Here is a 21,755-nt window from a genome sequence, read left to right on the forward strand (position 1 = left end):
AAAATATAAAAATATACACCAAAAAGCAATACATGATGACCACTAGGTCAACATTCAAGTTCTTCTTATAAGAGTTTCTCTTGCCACGAGGTGGCAGCACAGTGTTACAAATTAATGGACTCTCGTACATAAATTTGTGTGCCCAGTGGAACACGTGAAAAAGAACCCACATACAGTCCCTGGCAGAAGGACTTGACAGGCAAACAAAATCCAGGTAAATGTAACCGTCTTTGTTGTTGAGACTGGAAATAGGGTAGTCTATGTTTGGGCCATTATGATATGCCTACCACTACAGTTCTGTACCTGTTGAGTTAGAAAATACTGTAGGCTAACTATCTCTTGCACGCAAACATAACATGTTACATTAGGTGTATGTGATTTATAATTCGAGTTTAGCTGTAATTATTACACAAGGACATGTGGATTAAGCTAAGGGGCACTTGAAAAAGTCTACCATGATCTGAGAATTGGTTTCTAAGATACGTCTTATTTGATTAAATGGGTGGAATAGAAGTCCCCTCTTCTCCGATGTCTCGAGTGTATGCAATGTCCCGAACATATGCAATAGAATAATAATAAATGATAGAACTGACTAACAGGCAGACTGCCCCAATTACTGGAGACCTGCAATCTGTCAAATCATGAGTTTCACCACATTTGAAGATTTTGTGATTTTCATGTCTTTTTATTGACAAATTTGTTTCATATTACCCCCAATCACACAAACAGTCACACACACACACAGGCCTTAATTTAGCGCTTGGACTTGATTGTAGAACAAACCTCACTGTGACATCAGGTTGCAGGGGTCATCAGGTGGACGCTGTCACATTAATGCACAGTAGTAAACATACTTTCAGGAATGAAATCCAGAATGACCCATTTCCCCCAACGTGCCTGTGCCACCAATGTCTTGCAGTAGATTGGCAGCTTAACACAACTACAGGTTGGAAAAAGTATTACATTTGCATACAAATGAATAGTCAAAAAATCAAAACTTCAAAAACTTTGAAAGAGCAACAAACCCCTACGATTTGGGTTGAGTTCATAACACCCAGTTTACCTTAAAAAACCCTTTAATACCTAGAGAGGCTGTTTGCCTAGGAGGCCCATAAGCTTTCACAGGGCTTTGAGGCTATGACCATCAGCCTATACCCACGTCGTCTGCCATCGAATGCAAAAATCAAAGCAAAACCGAAATAGAAACAAAATAAAGTAAAACGCAAATGAGACGAGTAACAAAAGAGAAGTACAAAATTTATTGCAGTATTTGCTCCTCCAGAAGTGGGGGTCCTTTTCTCTCTGGGGGGTTGACCTAATACATCAAAATCTACATTTACAAAAAAAAAAAAAAAAAAAAAAAAAAAAATAAAACCGACACCGCTCCTTCCTGTAGGCCACAGATACTGCATGCTCCGGTTCAAACAGAATAAATTACTTCCTGGAGACTTCACCGTGACAGCAGGGCCAAACAAGGGAGGGGCGAAGTCAAAGGTCATTGCCCTGGATACTGCGCTAAGCTAAAGAAATCCATCCATCCGCCGCGAGGTTAAACTCCAAGAACACTTTATTAAGAACATCAACAGACTAATTTCCAACATTCACTTTAAGTTTATTTTTTTTTTAAACAGATTTTTTTTTTGTCAGATATAAACATTTTTGTTTTTGTTTTTTTCTTCTTGGTGTGTTAAACTATGATACAGTGGGAGTAAAAATCAAACAACCGAGTTTGCTGCACAACAGCGAAGGAGCTCCCACACATTGCTTCCCAAACATTCTCCTTCCATGTGTGCGTCTCTCCATTTGTCTGTGTCTTTATGTCTTGGATCCCAGCAAGTCCTTCTGCACAATTTCTTTTGTCCTGTTTAACTTAGTCGAGTCCCATTGATCCACCAGCAGTTCAACACAGACCACAAACGTCCCTCCACGTTTTTCCTCTCCCCTCCATCCCCAATCTCTGGCCCTTCCCCCCCGCCCCACAACCAACTCTTATTTTGTGTGTCTGCACTACTCTCGCATGTCCTCTATAGGGTTTTTAGAAAATGCCGGAATCCCAATAAAGTTTGGCTGCAGAGAGTTCCTGTCGAAGTGTTCACGTACGTGTTTTTGCGTGTATATGTAAGGTATGAGTGTGTAAGTGTGTGTGTGTGTGTGTGTGGGGGAGAGATTAGCTGGAGCTGCCCTCCTTGGCCGCGTACAGTGACCGTAAAGTCTGCACCATTTTGTTAGTAAGCTTGTGCGCACTCGTCAAGGCAATCTTCTTGTAGATGATGTCCGACTCTTTAATGGTGTCCACCCAGGGCACCAGCTTGCGGCCATCGCGCTTCTTGGCCTCCGCCCACGTGCCGGAGTATGAGCCGGCCATCCAGTGGACGCTGTAGCCCGTGCTGGTCTTCTGGATGACCCGTGCGATCTGCGGCCGGTCCTTGTACTTGGGGCAGAGTATGGCGATGACGTCCATGGCCTCCACCGCTTCGTTCATGTGGCCAGTCGCTTCTGCAGAGTCGCCCCCTCGACTCCGCGAGCGCCGTGATGACTAGGACGAACAAGCCAAGAAAAGCATGTTAGGAAAACAATCTGTGGAATTGCCAAAGCAGTGGATAGTGTTACATTTACATTTTGAGGATTGACCAGAGAGCGCTATTGTGGTCTCATATGACCACAAAAACCCTTTTCCACATATTGTGGAAAGTGACCTCAATACATGCTCTAATGTGGATCTTCACAAACACAACGACATTTTACTGCCCACAAATAGTCTTATGGATAGTTCTTAAACCTGCTTTTTTACCTAAACCCCAATTCCAACAACCAGACTTTGTAGATGAATGTAGGTCAGTGTGACCTGATGTCCAGAACATTTTTATACTGAATCTGAGATCTGACAACAACTCCATAAATTGACTTGTTACGGAATGACACTACAATTCCAGATTGTGACACTACAATTGACTTGTTACAATTCCAGATTGTGACACTACAATTCCAGATTGTGACACTACAATGACACTACAATTCCAGAGATGTTTGGCTTTATTTTCTCACCCCAGGTGTCTTTTCATCCCCGTCACTCTCATCGTCCTCAGAATCGGCGGGTGGGGGCGGGTGGTTCTTGGGGCTAGAACCGCCCAGCAGGGCGCTGATGGCCTTGTTTCGGGCGTTGGCGCTCGCTGAGGCAGCCTCTCCTTCCTCGTCCTCTTCATCTGGATCCAAGTGCTCCATCAGAACCTTGAACTGTGGTGGTGGGGGAGGAATATGACAGGGTCAGGGGGTCAAAACTGTTTGGTCATTTCCAAGTTCAGTCAAATTTATCAAACATACATATACATGGCCATTTCCAAGTTTGAAAAAAAAAAAAAGGCAGCTGAAACTGATAGAGGGGGCATGCTTACGTCCAGATATTGCCTGACGATCCTCTTCTTAAGATCGTAGGTGATGTCAGCCTTGGACAGATCATTGCTGAGGAATTCAAGGGTCTGCCGGGGACTGAAGTGCACATTGTTCTTCCTGTTCACGGCTTTATCGTACACCTTGGCTGATTCCGTGGGAGAGTACTTTTGTATTTTACTGCAGGGAGAGAGACAGAAAGAATGTCTCTAATGATGAAGTTGAAAAATATCAACTGAGAAATTCACAATTGACATTTCAGACTAGAGTATAGTTTGTATGAAGTGTGTGTCCATTACCATGGAGTTGGAACAGAGATGTGCATGTGTGTTTACTAAGGTTAGGAATTTAGATTTGTGCGTGTGCGTGTGTGTGTCTGTGCGCGTGTCTGTCTGTGTGTGTGTGTCTGTCTGTGCGCGTGTGTGTGTGTGTGTCTGTCTGTGCGCGTGTGTGTGTGTGTGTGTCTGTCTGTCTGTGGCGTGTGTGTGTGTGTGTGTGTCTGTCTGTGCGCGCGTGTGTGTGTGTGTGTGTGTGTCTGTCTGTCTGTGCGTGTGTGTGTGTGTCTGTCTGTCTGTGCGCGCGTGTGTGTGTGTCTGTCTGTCTGTGCGCGCGTGTGTGTGTGTCTGTCTGTCTCTGTGCGTGTGTGTGTGTGTGTCTGTCTGTGCGTCTGTGTGTGTGTCTGTCTGTGCGTGTGTGTCTGTCTGTCTGTGCGCGCGTGTGTGTGTGTGTGTCTGTCTGTCGCGTGTGTGTGTGTGTGTGTCTGTCTGCGCGTGTGTGTGTGTGTGTCTGTCTGTGCGCGCGTGTGTGTGTGTCTGTCTGTCTGTGCGTGTGTGTGTGTGTCTGTCTGTCTGCGCGTGTGTGTGTGTCTGTCTGTCTGTCTGGCGCGTGTGTGTGTGTGTCTGTCTGTCTGTGCGCGCGTGTGTGTGTGTGTCTGTCTGTCTGCGGCGTGTGTGTGTGTCTGTCTGTCTGTGCGCGCGTGTGTGTGTGTGTCTGTCTGTCTGTGCGCGTGTGTGTGTGTCTGTCTGTCTTGCGCGCGTGTGTGTGTGTCTGTCTGTGCGCGCGTGTGTGTGTGTGTCTGTCTGTGCGCGCGTGTGTGTCTGTGTGGTCCCCACCTGTCGGAGAAGCCGTAGAGGTTCTTCAGGTGCTGCTTCAGCACCAGCAGGAGCAGGATGCCCTGAGACGCGTTGGCAAAGTCCAGCAACGGGATGGGGTTTTCCGGGAGACGGTCCATCACCTTTTCAACGTCGTCCACGTCCGAGTCGGAGTCCGAGTCCAAGCCAGCCGCCTGTCGCTTACTCTTCTTTGGCCTCCTCTTCACCTCCTCGTCGTCGTACTCGTCCGAGCTGCTCGCGCTCATGTGAAGTTTCTCCTCGTCCGAGCTGTACTCGCGCTGCCTCTCCCGCTCCCTCTCCCTCTCACGTTCCCTCTCTCTTCTCTTCTCCTTCTTATCTCGATGTCTGGGCTCCTTCTGTAAAGACTGCAGGGTAGAGGGATTGTTAATAGCCGAGTCTCATTTCTACTCGAGTTGGATTTTCAAAAGGCCTGCCGGATAAATAAGTGGCAGAAATGCTCATGGCTTATGCAGTGAATGAGAGCAGTAAATGACTGAATGCATGTGTGTGTAGGGTCTGAGTTGGAGCACCTCCTCATAGCTCTGTATCCAACTTGATAATTCAATTCAATTTATTGTGCTTATAGAGCGCCAAAACATTACACATGTATCATGGCGCTTTACAGAATGTAGGCAATCAGAGGAAGAAAAGAAAGAAAGAAAGAAAGAAAGAAAGAGAAAGAAAGAAGGCCCATGGGTAACAGGGGAAAAACTCCCTAGAATTGGAGATACATATAGGAAGAAACCTCGAGCAGATCCACGACTCAAGGGCCTGACCATCTGCCTAGGGTCAATACGGACAGTAAGGTCTGTACACATGAGACCTTAATAATGGTTAATAGACTCACCAACAGCTTCATACACCAAGCTGTAAAGATGCTGAACTCTCTCCCTCCTCTCCCCCCTCCACCCTCAGCTACATAACATCCTGGACATTGGACCCACAATGGCCGCCTGCACTACTCCACTTGCACACTTGTACACTTTACAACTTGTTGTTGTTGTCCTGAAAACACAACACTTCTGCTGCTCTTACATAACTTGCACCACTATGCCACTTTCTTTATTACTCAGGTCAAACAGAACTACCCAAGCCTCTTATTGGCCTGACTTTGCACTAGTTTTTTATTGACTGTCTATGCACAATTTCAACAAAATTTTGCTGCTCTTATTTTTTCATTATTATATGTGCCCTCTTACTTACTTATTTACTTACTTTTTTGTTTACTTGAATGTTATGTTTGTCTGTGGACTTAAATTGGTAAAATATGTCTTGTCTTCACCGTGGGATAGTGAGAAACGTAATTTCGATCTCTTTGTATGTCTGGAACATGTGAAGAAATTGACAATAAAGCTGACTTTGACTTTGACTTTGACTTTGATGGTTGCCTTAGTGATTTGTTGTAATAGTGTGACTAAATGAATGAATGGACGCAAGTGTGTGTGTCTGATTTAGAGTGCCTCAGTAAAGCTCTGTAATGGCCAGGGTAGCTTTTTCACCTGATCATGATGATTTGTTGTAGCAGTAAGTTAGCAGACTGTTGAAGCAGATTACTGGCAGAGATTGTATGCTGTGTGTGTGGAGTGATTGGGTGTGTGTCCCTACCTCTTTAAAGCTCTGTAGCAGGTTGCTACCTGACACAGACAGTGTGATGTCTATGTGGTGCATAATGAAGAGCGGCTCCTCCTGGCTCTGGAAGGGGAAGCAGGCCAGGTTGTCGGCGATGAAGAGAAGCATGTTAACCTCCGTTTTCTGAAAAGAGTGGGAAAGTAAATGTTGAGAGGTGCGGCTCGTGCTCAACAAGTCTCAAGTCTATTCAACAGGCTGCATCGGTTATTTTTCCTTAACAACCATGGGAACCATAATCACATGTTCCACATGAGAATTTGTCCTAGGGCTGCTTCGAATCACAATATTCAGATCATGACTATTTAACACAATTACTCAATGATTTTCTAAACTAATACAATTAAACTTAAAAACAAATAAAAAAAAAAAAAAACAGGCCAAAAGAAAGGACTTAATACAACAGTTACCACTATAAAGCAAAGGAATGTGCTGGGGTGCATTCAAGGCAAACCGAGAGCATTGTTGCAGAACAGAACGCAGCAAAGTAATTGTTATGTTGTTTGTATAATCAGGAGAAGTAATCATCGAAACTGATTTCATGGATTTGATTATTTGCACAGCAATCCTCACCGCGCTGTCGTCGAACAGGTTGAGCAGGGAGATGAGGAAGGCGCGGCGGTGTTGCCGGTTGCTGCGCACCATGCTGAAGAGGTGCGAGCAGAGCGCCGAGTGCGTTTCGTCCTGCCGGAAGCCCCGCACCACGGAGCCCGGCTTGGCTGCGATGGACAGCTGCAGCTGGTAGGACATCTTCATGCCCGCCACAGCTTTCATCTGCACACGACAAACAAACAAATAAGACAACTGACCGTTTCACTCCAACACTATTGGATATTGAAAGGGAACAGCTCTCAGCTTCTGCTAAAGTATTATCTCTACTTGAAAAGATCTATAATTCAGTAATAAGACCCAGGAGGCCATAGGCTCCAGCGGTTTTAGAACAGCTAAGGTGTGTGTAGTTAGGCACGCCGAGCGGGGCCAATCATAATCAAGGGCCGGAACTATCCATCTTAGAAGTTCTGTTCAATCCACGTCAGCATGTGGAAATGTAAATATCTTCATACTGCCATGTGTATCTGAGTGTATCGTGTGGGGTGGGTTGTAAGAAAAACTCACATGGATGAATCCTGTGTATTTCTTGTCAATTTCAACCAGTTGCTGGTCTGACTTGTTTCGCATGCTGGGCTCTGGGTCCGTTCCCATGGCGATCAAGTAGGGCACACACTGTAAATGTGACAAAGGTGAAAGGTCACGGGCATGTTTTACCTGCATGTAGAATGGATACATCTGTGTATACCAGCACAGGCATGCTTGTGTGGGTGACTGCAGTGTGTGTGTGTGTGTGTGTGTGTACCTGCACAGGGTGGACGAGGCCCTGATTAAGCGTGAGGGCGATGACGTTGAGGGCGAAGTGGCGGACGTTGGACTGTGTGTGGAAGAAGGCCTCCAGCACCTGCTTCAGGTAGAGCTGCATAATGGAACTGCTCATGCCGGATGAGATGTCTCCCATCTCCTTCAGGTCCTCCTGCTTCGACAGCTTCTTCCCTGCAGGGGGCGAGAGAGAGCAGGTCAGCAGGGCCTGACAATCAAACTTAACTCAACGAATTGAAACAGACTTCTCTCTAAGTTGGAACTTAATGGAAAGTTTGAGTTTTGCATGTGCTTGACATTCAGAATTTAGAAGGCCTAGTTGACAAAGAGAAGAGTGAATAACCAGTCTTAACCAACATTGTGGTCATGTAAATGTACAAACAGCAGCCTTCATTTTCTACAAGTTGATGACTGATACAACTCTAGGTGCCGAGATGTAAGGTCAGGGGGTACGTTAGAGACACTCACACTCTCTGTCGGCCTCTTGCATGCGCGAATCCTCCTCCTGCAGGTACGTTTGCAGATTCTTCAACACCTGGATCTTCAGGTTGTCCGACCTCTTCCTGTCTGACAGGATGTCGTTGTAGAGGTTCTTCACGTCCGGGAAGAACATCAGGCCTGGGTGTTGGATGAACAGGAAGCCTGGATGGGGGCAGACAGATGGTCAGAACTAGCGTGATGCAGTATTTCAATGCCATTTCCGTTACCATGACAAGATGCCTCCCTACTGATGTAAATGCAAAAATGTACTCATCTAACAATAGCCAATGAAATACTGCATCTTTTTCCATCTGGGCTTGATGTGATTTTAATCAACCTGGTTGGCTGCTGCTTTTAACCTTGATGGCGGCTGCCTTTCATGATATTTCAATGTGTTTTTCCTTTTTTTTACCACTTTTAACTGTTTTTAATGATGCTTTTAACCTGTACTTTGAGATATGTTGAAAATGTAAAGTTTGTTATAGATAAAATGTATTATTATTACTATTAGACTGAACCAAAACAAAGTGAAGTTTTGCCTCATAAATCCTTGAGAAAAATCTCATGCACTAAGAGTTTGATTATAAGTTGTATGTTATAATCAAATATTTCTAAGTAATTACTTCCAAATGCTCTGCCGTACCCACACAACCTTTATCTGTAATAGAGTACTTTATCTGTAATAGAGTTCTCTATTTTAAACGCTTGATAATAAAGCTTCCTACCTGAAGTGCTTTAGAATTAAAGTATTCCACTTTAAAAGGCATTTAATGATGTATTGAACCATACACATATACATTGACAGTCATATACACAGACAAGCCCTCTAACGCTGGTAAAGAAATGTGCTGATTCTAATAGCCTGCAGCAACTTCGACACACAGTCTTACCCAAGCCAATGATGGCTTTGGTCTGGACCTCCTCATCGTCCGTCCTGGTGAAGTACAGCAGTAGCTCCAGCACTTTGTCCTTGATCACCACCTGAACAAAAGCAAGAGCGAGGAGTCTGTCAGAGCGGACAACAACAGATCTCTAGGGACACCAGAACACGATCGATCGATCGATCGATCGATAGATAATTGATCCCCAAGTTTTTTTTTTTAGATAGATAGATACTTTATTGAACACAGGACACACAGGTCTTTGCTTGAAGTTTATTTTTCCTCAAATGCCTTATTTATAGGAAACATCTGAACCCCTGCATCTTCTTCAGGTGGATGTAATTTAGTAAATAAAATGTGCACACAACAATTCAACACACACATATGTCCTGTTCATTATACACAAGCCTGTTTAATTCTTCTCCTCGAGAGGGTATACGGTACCTTGCTGTTGCCTTTGAACTCCTCAAGGTCAAAGTCAAAGTGCCGACAGAGGGCCCCCACAGTGAAGAGTGAGCGCAGCAGCGCCGGCTTGTTGCTGGACAGCACCGAGCCGGTCGGGTCCTCCTGGTGCTGGACCTTCAGCTTATTCAACGCACCTAACAGAGCACACAAGAAACATCCCACACGTCAATCAAATCTTCATCAAATCACCTGGGTGCAGTTTTTTTGTTTGTTGTCGTTTTGTTTTAAATCGGACATAACTGCATTGAGATTCAGGAGGTCTGAAGACTTCTTTTTGAATATCTTACCGTAGTATCGGTTGAAGCAGGTGAGAACAAACTTGTAGTTATGAGTGACCTTGTTCACAACAGCGCCAAGGCAGCTAACTGAGTTTTGCACCACCTGACGATGAGACAGAGACAGACAGAAAAGACCAAGAGAAATATGGAAGTGAGTTTATTGTTGTACGCAAACTACATCTGCACAAGGCACCTCAGTGTTCCGTTCAAGCTTCCCATGCCTGTTCCAACTATACGGAAGCAGTGCTGCAAAACACGTCAGCAAGGCATTTTTGTGACCACTCTAACTTGTAGTTTCACCCACCAGCATGCCGTATTTGATGATGAGCTTCATCAGGTCCTCCTCGATGGTGGCGAGGAAGGTCTCGCTCGGGTGCTCCATCAAGGGCACCACCAGCTCCAGGATCTTGGCCACGTTGCAGATCACCACAAAGTCATTCTGAGTCTGAGTGGACACAGAGGGATGTTGAGGAGAAAGGTCAGCACCAGAGAACCCCACGTACAAACACATACATGTGCATACAGTATACCACCACTAGATGGCGGCAAAGAGCTAGTATTGAGAGAGGCTGTGTGGAATATAATCCAAGGCCTAGCCATGTGTTTCTGCAAAAGTGATTTGAACAATAGGCCCATTACAATTGCATCTCATAACAAACCATCAGATAATTGCAGATAACAAACCATCACATGCCAAAAAAACAGCAACACCCAATCTAAGCCATCTCTGACATGTTCAGAACAGCACTCACCACACAAACAAATTAGTCAGATTTTTGCTGCCACAACCCCTCTGCCACAAACACACATTAGCAGACAACTTGCAGGCCCAGGCTATTTACCACTCCACAGCCCACTTGAATTCCATCACACTCATTCATTAATTCCAAAAAGAGCTTTGCAAACGTCTGAAATACAGTTTCCGCAGATGGTCTTCCAGATATGAATCTTAACGGAGGGTCTAAAGGATTACAGTGTAGGTAGATAGTTAGGAAGACTGCTTACGTTGCACTTGGAGGTCAGGTACGGCTGCATGGTCATCGCATGTTTGACCATCAGCTGCGCACGGATCTTACTAAAGAGGTAGAGGGTAGTGATGCAGGACACCAGACGGTTGGAGTTCACTGCCTTATTCTCACAGTCTGAGAAGATACATGCACACATCAATTAGTCAATGTAACAATGTGTTATCTGCACAACTATGTAAAAAAGAAGTTACAACACCTCTTCTGGCAATTTAACATGATATACACCGAATTAATCAAAGGTCATCTTAAGACGCTCTGTACCTGCAAGAGACTCCTCATACTTGAGGATGTGCTCAACCAGATTGTCCACCAGCTGAACGCAGGCTTTACGCGCCGGCTTGTAGGAGGCATCCTCCTCTGCCTTCAGCAGCTGGACACACACACACACACAGTATTAAAAGACCACAGAATCACTGGCTAATGAGGTTAAGGTTATAAAGCAGTACAGGACATGTGACTTTTCGTCCGCCAAAAAAAAAAAAAAAAAAAAAGTTTTAATTAATTGTATATGATCACTTTTTCAGTCCTGGAAAAAAGAAATTCCCTTTAAAAAATCATTCATTTGTATGAATCAGAAACTTACGTTTTGAAGCAGCTGCTCAAACCAGTCATAACCCGTATCTCTGCACGCTGACACCTACACAAAGGGAGAATGGAGAGAATCAGTCTCATATTTTACATCTCCACTGACACTGGTCACAATCCCTTCATTCATAACAAATGTGTTGACATGTTAGGCATATGTCCACAGCCGGGACTTTTCTTAGGGAATCAAACACAACTTACCACGTCAGTAATGTTGAGGATCTTCCTGGTCATGGCCTCTTTGTCGTGATTCGGCGTTGGCGTGAACCAGAGCTTCTGGAATGTTTCATTCACAAGTTTCTGCAAGGAAGCAGAGCGCAAAATTATCACTATTCAACGGCTGGCGAATGTTCAGTGGTCCGCCTGCTTTAACCCAGGAAACACCTGTAACCTCATGAAAACAACAAATTCAAACTGCAACTGTGTGTGTGTGTGTGTGTACACACCTTAATGCCCTCCTCATCGTTGACCCTGCGGATCATCTTCACACACATCTCAGTGATCTTGCTGAAAGTGGGCTGCTCCAGGCAGATGTCTCTCAGGATCTTAATAACCCTCTTCCTCACACTGATGCCCGTGTCCTGCACACATACACACACATTAATGCATTTAGGGTAGCAGCCAGAAGCTTCATATAATCCCTCACCCAACAAGTGGAATGAAAGTCAACATTATGGTATTAACAGTATCAGAAACCAGGAAGAGATAATCACATCATTAAAAGAATAAAATTAAACCACTAATAAACACCTGACAACGCAGAACAGCGGTACTACAGGTTTCACCTCTGCCAATACCAATAAAAGCAACTGTAAAAACCTCAACCTTTAACGGCCCTGGCACCAGTCGCACCAGCTGTACTTACGCTTCCCCACCCCTAGATGGCAGTGTGGCGCTGAGCACATCACCTGATGTGAACTTTCATACTCCGATTGAACCCTCGTCTGGATAGTGACGTCCTTGGAGTCTGCACAGCTGGTGGCTGTTGGGGTTCTTTGGGTCACTCCATGAGCAACAGCTTACCCGTCTAATCTGACACCTGACTGGTCAAAACACTCCCAAGACTCCAGCGCCAACTACTCCACCAGAAACCAGTGATGCTGCATGCTATTGGCGCATCAGCACTCTTCAGTTTAAAAGCAGATTTCGATAAATATGAGAAATCAATAGAATAATAGAAACAGCAGATACTACAGAAAATGTTTGTGAAAAGGACACATTTTTAGTCTGACTTGGACTTGTTGCTCCTCAAAGTTAGTGAAAGCTATGACAAGTCATCTAGCAGGATGTTCTCAATCACTTTTTCCAGATCAATCAATATGGGTTTGACTTACGCCTGTAGGGTTAGGCGGCTGGCAAAAAACATTCCATTGACATTACATTACACACTTTGCTTGCTGTGGTTACACTCATTTTCAATTGTGCTCCATCATCTGGGGGTCAAAGGTGAAAATTTGGAAAGATGTCAAAAGTCACGGCCTCCTCACCAGTATTCTCTCAATGAGCATGTCATAGTACTGCTCGGTTAGCTGGGGCCGGCTCAGCACGAAGCGGCCTAGCAGCTCCACGGCGGCCTCGCGCACGCTGGTCGAGTTGTCCATAAGACGACAGTGCACCCCGCGCTGCATGTCCGACTGAGGGGAGGAGGGGGTCAGAAAAACACACACACACACACACACGGTCAAGACGACACTCAGGCAGTTTGCACATAGTTAGAAAACTACACTTCCACCCATACACACCAACCTCCCGGTCTCTCTTTCCATCTATTTCTCTCTCACACACACACACACACACACACACACACACACACACACACACACACACACACACACACACACACACACACACACACACACACACACACACACAAACGTAGAGGAAAAAACAAACATTCAGAAACCAGAAACCACACACACAGGGATTTTAAAAATAAAAGTGCACTAAGTAAGGTTATCGAAGTCTGCAGTAGTATCACTGGTTTAATTCCCAAACCTGCTGTTGCGAGACTGTGTTGCTTTGGATAAGTGTGTTTGCTACTTAATACCAGTCGACTTTAAATTTTGTTTCCTAAGTACCCCAACAAACAAGCACACTTTGATCCCCTTCTGAAGTGTTGACCTTCAGCAGCAATAAGCACACAGCAACAGCAGCTGCTCACTCACCCTTGCGAGAATGCTGGGATCCACAGCCACCACCTCTGACAGACACTTCATGGCTTTGGTCCGCACCGCGATGGCACTCTCCCCCAACACTCTCAGAATCTGTGCAGGGACAACACAGGCTCAGGCTTGGATGTCAGCTCTAGTGTCTGGCTGAGTAGTTATCATGGATACGGACAGGGTAGCCGCACACACTGATCTCTTTTCAAGTTATTTGTTCAAGACAGACGTTTTGGCAAACAGCCTTTATCAAGTTTGTCATCATGCACACGACTGTGGCCATGACTGAGCTCCAACCCACCTGTGTTAAATAAATATCAAAGCTCTGCGCAAACGGCCTCATGGAGGCCAAATATCTGACGATCAGGCAGGCGTCTTCATAGTCAACAGTGTCCGAGTTCATCCTACAGAGCGAAGGAAAGGGGCAACAGGGAACAAGCGTTACAGTACATAGTCACAAACATCAATTCCACTGATCAACAGGGAACAAGCGTTAAAGGACATAGTCACAAACATCAATTCCACTGATCAACAGGGACATAGTCACAAACATCAATTCCACTGATCAACAGGGACATAGTCACAAGCATCAATTCAACTGATCAACAGGGAACAAGCGTTAAAGGAAATATTCACAAACATCAATTCCACTGATCAACAAGGACATAGTCACAAACATCAATTCCACTGATCAACAGGGAACAAGCGTTAAAGGACATAGTCACAAACATCAATTCCACTGATCAACAAGGACATAGTCACAAACATCAATTCCACTGATCAACAGGGAACAAGTGTTAAAGGACATAGTCACAAACATCAATTCCACTGATCAACAAGGACATAGTCACAAACATCAATTCCACTGATCAACAGGGAACAAGCGTTAAAGGACATAGTCACAAACATCAATTCCACAAATCAACAGGGATTGAAGGTTGAGTCAAATTCACAGCAGAGTTGCATTGTTTTGTTTTTTTTGCCAGTAAGCAAAAAAGCTTTATATTTATGCAGTATCAGTTAAGCGACAGGTTTGTTGCCTAAAAGTTGAGATTAGTTCACCTTTGTTGAGTAAATGTTATGCCTCCAGCAATAATTTTTCCTCAAATCATTATAAGTTGCTGAAATTTAATGAATGAACGTTTCGTGTTCTCTCATTTTTGCATCGCTGTTAGTGTCTTACGGTCTGAACACAGCTTTACACCAAAATCTTTTTAGCCGCTATTACATAGAAATGACTGGCTGCAGACGAGGGGCGGTAGACTGGGACGCGTACTTGAGTGAGCTGAACTGCGCGGGCAAGCTCCTGACGATGACGCGCAGGAATTTCTTGCGCTCCTCGGCGCGCTGCATGATCTCGCTGGTGGTCTCCATCTCGCGGGCGTGGTGCTGGCTGTCCGAGTCGTCGTCCTTCTGGTTTTGGTTCTTCATGGCCTTCTCCATCTCCGTGGTGGTGTCGCGGAACCACTGCGCGATGTAGAACTTCCGAGCAAACTGGAGGGGGGTGGAGAAGAGGAGAGTGAGTTGGAGTGGACACAGAGACAGTGATCGCAGAAGAGGGAGGGTTGAAAAAAAAAAAAAAATCAAAAAGGAGGGAGAGGGTCGAGAAGGGAAAAAGAAAAAGTGAAAGAGAAAGATAGAGATACAGAGAGAGCGGGAAGAGGTAGAGAGAGAGCGGTGTTTAGAAAGAGGTAGAGAGAGCGGGAAGAGGTAGAGAGAGCGGTGTTTAGAAAGAGGTAGAGAGAGCGGGAAGAGGTAGAGAGAGAGAGCGGGGTTTAGAAAGAGGTAGAGAGAGCGGGAAGAGGTAGAGAGAGAGCGGGGTTTAGGAAGAGGTAGAGAGAGCGGGAAGAGGTAGAGAGAGAGCGGTGTTTAGAAAGAGGTAGAGAGAGCGGGAAGAGGTAGAGAGAGAGCGGGGTTTAGGAAGAGGTAGAGAGAGCGGGAAGAGGTAGAGAGAGAGCGGGGTTTAGGAAGAGGTAGAGAGAGCGGGAAGAGGTAGAGAGAGAGCGGGGTTTAGGAAGAGGTAGAGAGAGCGGGGTTTAGGAAGAGAGCGGGGTTTAGGAAGAGGTAGAGATACAGAGAGAGCGGGGTTTAGGAAGAGGTAGAGAGAGCGGGGTTTAGGAAGAGGTAGAGAGAGAGCAGGGTTTAGGAAGAGGTAGAGAGAGCAGGGTTTAGGAAGAGGTAGAGAGAGCGGGGTTTAGGAAGAGGTAGAGAGAGCGGGGTTTAGGAAGAGGTAGAGAGAGAGCGGGGTTTAGGAAGAGGTAGAGAGAGAGCAGGGTTTAGGAAGAGATACAGAGAAAGCGAGGTTTAGGAAGAGGTAGATTCTATACCAGTACAATGAGTCCAATCTGTGCTCTCTATGAACACAAGTGAAAATTGAGACCACATCTTAGAAGCTTTGCCAGTTTCTCCTGGCCCTCGCTGGAGGGGAGAGTATGGCTGGCATTGCCCTGGCTGACTCACCGCCAGTGAGGGGTCGTTCTCCGAATTCCCGTCCAGATAATCCAGCAGTGCCTTCTGAAGCTGCTGAGTCTCATCGTTGCCCGAGGCCTAACAGACACAGAGCACAGGGTCAGGGCTAGAAGCAGCAGCTCGCTGAGGACAGTCAGCAACACACTCAGCAGCCACCACCGTTTGCACACGACCAAAAAACATTATGGTCTACAACCACAGAGACAGTGACCAATTATAAGCTTGAGAAACTAGCTTGCTTTGTTTTTCAAAATTTTCAGGACCCAGTTACCTAAATTCCAACATCGAAGTTTGCTTTATTAAGCCTACCTAAAATGTTACATTAACACATTTTTGACCAACAAGGGAGGGAGGTTGAACATTCAACCAAAATCACACAGCTGGAAGAAAATAATTTTGTCTACCTCCCGCAATATTCGGTCAATGGATTTCTGGTCCATCTTGCTGGTGACTGCGTCCTTGCGCAAACGAGCGGCTACTGTGCCCAGGTAGTCCAGCGAGGCCACCCGCAAAGCCATCTCTGTCTGCTTATTACTGAACTGGTGTACCTGAGATGAGGGAGGACCGGAGAAACGTCAGATCCAAAATGACCCATTCAAATGGACTCAAAGATGGAGGATACAGTGGCAATAACAGAAAGCTACAATAAAGACAGTCTCGGTGTAATGATTTAGAGAGATAAACAAGGATCAAGGAGAGAAAGCCTCTAACAAAGATTTCTAACGGTGACTATAGTGAGTTGTGAATATAGTTAGCGCCCGCTTGGTTTGACCTATGACCCCAGAGGTGTCAGAATCTCACCAGTAGACGTCCCAGCAGGCTTAGCAGCAGCTCTGCAGCCGGCCAGTCCGGCTTGTTAACCGTGGAAAGGAGATCATGGACAAAGTTTTCAAACAGTGGCCGGTAGTCCTCCTCCCCTTGCTTACTGCCACACCTGAGAGAGAGAGAGAGAGAGAGAGAGAGAGGGAGGAACAGAAGAGGAGAGAAAGGATGAGAGAAAGCGGAAAGAGGAAACGACAAACGGATGGGCAATTCACAGCGGTCTTGGGGAGGACCACAGGGTGATTAAGCGGTCTTCGGTGACCTTGTGGTGACCCATTGACCTACTTTTTGAGGAACACAGAGAGAAAGTTCTGGGCCGTCCTCATCGCCGTCTCGTACGAGTTTGTAATCAGGACATCATGATCCACCTGAAAAATGACCACAGAAAATCCATCATAAACTTGTACCCATAATCTTCATAATTCATCATGAGTGACGAGGACAAGAACACTGGCAATCATGACAAAAACCCAGCGTCACTCTGGGTCACTAGCGACCTACACATTTAGACGTGAACTGAGGAATTCAGGGACATGAACCTTCCTAAGATGATGCCTTTCTTCTGTCTGATGGCAGTATTATGAGATAGGCATCATGGTTTGGTTGTGTTGCTAGCTAAGCTTTGCTAGTCATTGCCTCTCTGTAATGGCCTGTTGACGTGGAGCCTCCGCACTGTTCTCACCTTCTTGTCGTACTCATCGTCTGCGTCCTTCTCCGTGGGCAGGTGCACCACGCACTGGATGAGCTGCAGCACCAAAGCAGTGACCATCTGGATGTACATGGGTTCCCCATCCACATCGCTGCTGTTCAGCCTGACCACACACACACACACACACACTTAGAGTGACACAAACATGCTGTGACAGCAGCACCAAATAATAACCTCCACAGACCCAAACTGACAGCATCTATGCAAGCCACAGACGCTTGGGAGAAGCTGAAACTAGAGCCTCTTCATGATGTGCCACCACCTACCATTACCAACGACAATCCACCAGACACAGCCGCCCTGTCATTTTCACAAACTAAAAACAACTTACACCAAACCAACATTATCTTTGGCTTTTACTAAGTATAGGTCTCTCTTTCTCCCGGTCCAGCGCACTCCTGGCCTTCACAGAGGAGCCACGGCAGAGGGCTTTCCCCCCGTAGAGAGTGAAAGAGTGAGTGTGGGAATACCTGAAGTTCCTCAGGCTCCTCTTGCTGGTGGGCAGCCGGGCTAGCGACGTGAGGATCTCCTCCAGGATCAGCTGCCTGTGCTTCTCATACCGAGAGAACACCTGCGACACACACACAATCACGTGTCACTCAGGCTGTGTGTGTGTGTGTGTGTGTGTGTGTGTGTGTGTGTGTGTGTGTGTGTGTGTGTGTGTGTCTGCAAGAGAGAGAGAGAGAGTCTGTGTGGGTGTGTTTAAACTAACACATTGCTTGTTGTTGGCGTCTGTGTGACTATGCAAATGTGTGGCAGTGTGGATGAGTGTGTTGAGGTCATTGCATTAGCGCGCGTGCGTGTGTGTGTGCGTGTGTGCGTGTGTGTGTGTCTAGGTTAAAATGGCCGGTTGAGTGTTTGGATGTGAGTGCATCTGCTTGCGTACTCACCGCGGTGACCAGCTTGATGGCAAACAGCTGCAGCTCACTCACGTTCTCCACAAAGAATGGCGTGATGCCCATAGAGGAGACCTGGAGGAGAGAATCCCAATCAGACCTATACTGTCCATCATGACAGACGGTCACCTTTGGCGTGGCTCAACATACAACGACAACAGCCAGACAATTGACACACAAAGAATGGAGAAGAGACGGGTGATGGACTTAGGCGGGGATCACATTAGCCAGCGGCAAACGGCAGGTTTCCTATTGTTCTCTATGGTTCAGCAGCGGAACGGCGGAACGCTAGCGTTGAACAAGCTGAGTGTTAAACGTGGTGCAACGCGAGCGTATTCAATTGAAAAACCGTTTGTGTTGGTTAGGAACGAGATAAAACTTATTATGGGCTGAGCGTTGCGTTACGTTTGCCGCTGGCTGATCCCCACCTTGTCGTGACCCAGGCCTGGGCAACAAGCACGGCAGCTCACCTGCAGGATGGTGGTGTCGGTCAGCAGCTGGATGTCCAGGAGCTCCGAGATCTTGCTGACGATGTCACACACTTTGTGGTAGAGCAGGACGATGACCCTCTGCTTGTGTGTGGAGCATTTAGCACGCTTGGCCTTGGAGCTCATCAAGCCACCTTGAGATAAACAAACAAACAAACAAACAAACAAACAAACAAACAAACAAACAAACAAACAAAAGTTAGGGTCACAGCTAAAACCAGTGACTTCACACCAACCATAAGCAAGGTCAGACCAAATGACCCATGGAGTAGTTCACACATAATCAGTGACAGTGAATTTCTCAAAAATTAAGTATGAACACAAACACTGCTAAATCACAATGTGTCAGAAAGATGTGTCCACAACTCAAAAAGTCTGAGGTACAGCAGGTACTAGAAAAATATAGAGCTAAATTGGAAAGCCGGTCTACACTGCCGACTGTGGAGCACTTGATGGGAGGGGATGCGTGACTTACTTCCATGTGGATCCACACGGTACACAGGGTCGTACTGGGGGTAGAGCGAGTTCTGCAGGTGGAACTTTGTGTACTGCAACACGCGCTCAATGACGTCCTCGATGTACACGGCCTTGGGCATGCGCGGTGACGTCATGATGTTGAGTGCCGTCAAGCACGCATCTGCCGACTTGGTGACCCGCTCCATAATGAGGTCTCGCCACAGCCGCTCTTCATCTTCCGCATCCGCGTCCTAAACCATAAAGAGACGCTTAGTCCAATGACCATGTGTGACATATACAACAAACACACTTGACATGACAATGACATGGATGCCAACAAAACCACTGAACACTACAAAATTACCAGAGATCCAGCTTCAGAATCCAGCTTCAGAAAGTGAGACGTATAAACCAAGTATTTCTTCCATCTATTCTCTAAGCTACCTTATTCTCATTTGCACAACTCTTCAGTCAGGTAGATGAGCTAATTAATAAAATGACTTGTTAAGTGCACAGGTAGAACCAATTCATGGTACGACTGCCACATTCTGAAGCCGTGCTTCCTACCTTTAAAAACCTACAGACTCCAAACCTACAACACTACAAGCACATTAGTTAGATGGTGAGGTTCAGTTTAAAGGTCACATGTTACATGACATCATGGAGGTAAACTTGTTGAATAATAATTTTAAAAATGCCTCCGTTTTATGGGCTTATGAGGTTGACTCTGCACATGACTGAAGAACAAAAGTTTGAAAGTTTGGGCCTATAACCAAAATGTTCAAGCAAAGCCATCATGTTATATGCTCTTGTTTGTAAAGGAACAGGCACCCGAACAGGATGCTGAACAAGTCAACAAGGTTCTTCAGACAGGGTTGGAAAATGTGTTGAGGTGCATTAAGCATTTTGACCAAAGTATGACATGTTTTACTAAGACCTCAAAAACTATTTCAATTTGTAGGAAAAGGGGATATATGTGCGATCTTTAACTCACGTGATTCATCATGGTTGAGAGCTTGGATCCATCCTGGATGTTCTTCTCCAAGATGTTCAAGACCTTCACAAGCTTGTCAGATGGAAGCTGTGAATCACAAACCCAACAGTCAGAGGGGTCATTCTTTTACAACCAGCTCCATCATGTGAGACCTGCCTGTGGCATGCATGTCCTACCCTGAATGTGATGCCCATGGCCTTGATCTTGGCAGACTCGCTGCCCAGTTCATTGAGCTGTTGTTTGCCAAGAAGTAGTTCCTGAGGGATCTCATCATCGTCTGTTTTCAAAGGATACAAAATGGCTTCAGCATTTACACAACAAGAGACTACGGGACTAATGCATGTTCTCAGAGTACATTTCAGATCAGGAGAGGAACTCCTAACATAGGCAGAACAAAGACAGGGTGAAAGACAGGGCAAACTCATTGAGGGTCAACTAGATAATAGCATTCCGCAAAAAGCATGAGGAATTGCTCGTACCTAACGCTGTGAAATCCACATCCTCCAGGTTATCTAGAATATTGTCCACACAGGCAGAGAACTTCTTGAACGTGGAGGAGTCCATCATTTCTGTCAAGGCAAAAATGGAGACCTCATTAACTCACATGTTGCATCACTGAAGTACAAGGATGGGAGGAGAGGGAATGATTGCGTATTTACCTTCTGGAGTGAGCTTGGGTTCATACGCCTTCCGTTTCTTCTGCTTCTCTTTCTTCTTCAACTTTCTGGCAACTGGATGGGAGAAGAGGATTTGAAGACATGTAATTCCATTGTGATTTATATAGAACTTGTGTCATCAAGGTCCCCGTGCAGCAATGGATGAGTTCCTCTTGCCCCCACAAGCTACGGTTCCAAGTACACAAGCATCCCCCAACGCTTCCAAGTACACAAGCGTCCCCCAACGCTTCCAATTATACAAGCATCCCCCAACGCCTAAATACACAAGCGTCCCCTAACGCTTCCAATTATACAAGCATCCCCCCAATGCTTCCAAGTACACAAGCGTCCCCCAACGCTTCCAATTATACAAGCATCCCCCCAACGCTTCCAAGTACACAAGCGTCCCCCAACGCTTCCAAGTACACAAGCATCCCCCCAACGCTTCCAAGTACACAAGCGTCCCCCCAAACATCTAGTGCAGAGTAGCGCTGCCTAAGACAGGGGTTCCCAAACTTTTCCACGACAAGGCCCCCCAAATACCACTAGGTTCTGGCCAAGGCCCCCAAATACCACTAGGTTCTGGCCAAGGCCCCCCAAATACCACTAGGTTCTGGCAAGGCCCCCCAAATACCACTAGGTTCTGGCAAGGCCCCCCAAATACCACTAGGTTCTGGCCAAGGACCCCCTTGATTACTGCTTTATTAATTAAACCCATCGACAATACTACGGCAAATGTAAAAATACATTAAGCTAATCTAATAATTATTTTAGCCACAACCACATCGCGATGGAGCATACAGTGTGTAAAAATGTTATTTGGGGCTTTCTGCTATATGAGAGCCATCACTCTACTATTATTCCCAGTCATTATCATGGGAAATATGTTC

At 45.9% G+C, this 21,755-nt stretch overlaps 1 protein-coding gene across 1 annotated transcript in view; it reads right to left on the reverse strand.

The window, feature by feature from the left end:
- Positions 1-1,591: 1,591 nt before the first annotated feature.
- LOC125288957 (nipped-B-like protein) overlaps positions 1,592-21,755 on the reverse strand; it is a 52,490-nt gene continuing 32,326 nt past the window's right edge. The window contains 35 exon segments of the mRNA XM_048235672.1: positions 1,592-2,536; positions 3,046-3,234; positions 3,393-3,567; positions 4,500-4,864; positions 6,105-6,251; positions 6,699-6,899; positions 7,242-7,349; positions 7,480-7,670; positions 7,965-8,138; positions 8,867-8,957; positions 9,302-9,456; positions 9,610-9,703; positions 9,905-10,045; positions 10,606-10,742; positions 10,890-10,998; positions 11,212-11,265; positions 11,415-11,513; positions 11,660-11,794; positions 12,701-12,847; positions 13,379-13,477; positions 13,677-13,779; positions 14,652-14,869; positions 15,836-15,922; positions 16,249-16,392; positions 16,646-16,778; positions 16,952-17,034; positions 17,349-17,478; positions 17,846-17,946; positions 18,266-18,346; positions 18,742-18,893; positions 19,235-19,466; positions 20,210-20,296; positions 20,386-20,486; positions 20,689-20,778; positions 20,869-20,940. Of these exon segments, the coding sequence (XP_048091629.1) occupies positions 2,168-2,536; positions 3,046-3,234; positions 3,393-3,567; positions 4,500-4,864; positions 6,105-6,251; positions 6,699-6,899; positions 7,242-7,349; positions 7,480-7,670; positions 7,965-8,138; positions 8,867-8,957; positions 9,302-9,456; positions 9,610-9,703; positions 9,905-10,045; positions 10,606-10,742; positions 10,890-10,998; positions 11,212-11,265; positions 11,415-11,513; positions 11,660-11,794; positions 12,701-12,847; positions 13,379-13,477; positions 13,677-13,779; positions 14,652-14,869; positions 15,836-15,922; positions 16,249-16,392; positions 16,646-16,778; positions 16,952-17,034; positions 17,349-17,478; positions 17,846-17,946; positions 18,266-18,346; positions 18,742-18,893; positions 19,235-19,466; positions 20,210-20,296; positions 20,386-20,486; positions 20,689-20,778; positions 20,869-20,940 (4,994 nt within the window). The 3' untranslated portion in view covers positions 1,592-2,167.

This window comes from Alosa alosa, chromosome 23 (genome assembly GCF_017589495.1).
Source record: "Alosa alosa isolate M-15738 ecotype Scorff River chromosome 23, AALO_Geno_1.1, whole genome shotgun sequence".
Lineage (NCBI taxonomy): Eukaryota > Metazoa > Chordata > Actinopteri > Clupeiformes > Clupeidae > Alosa > Alosa alosa.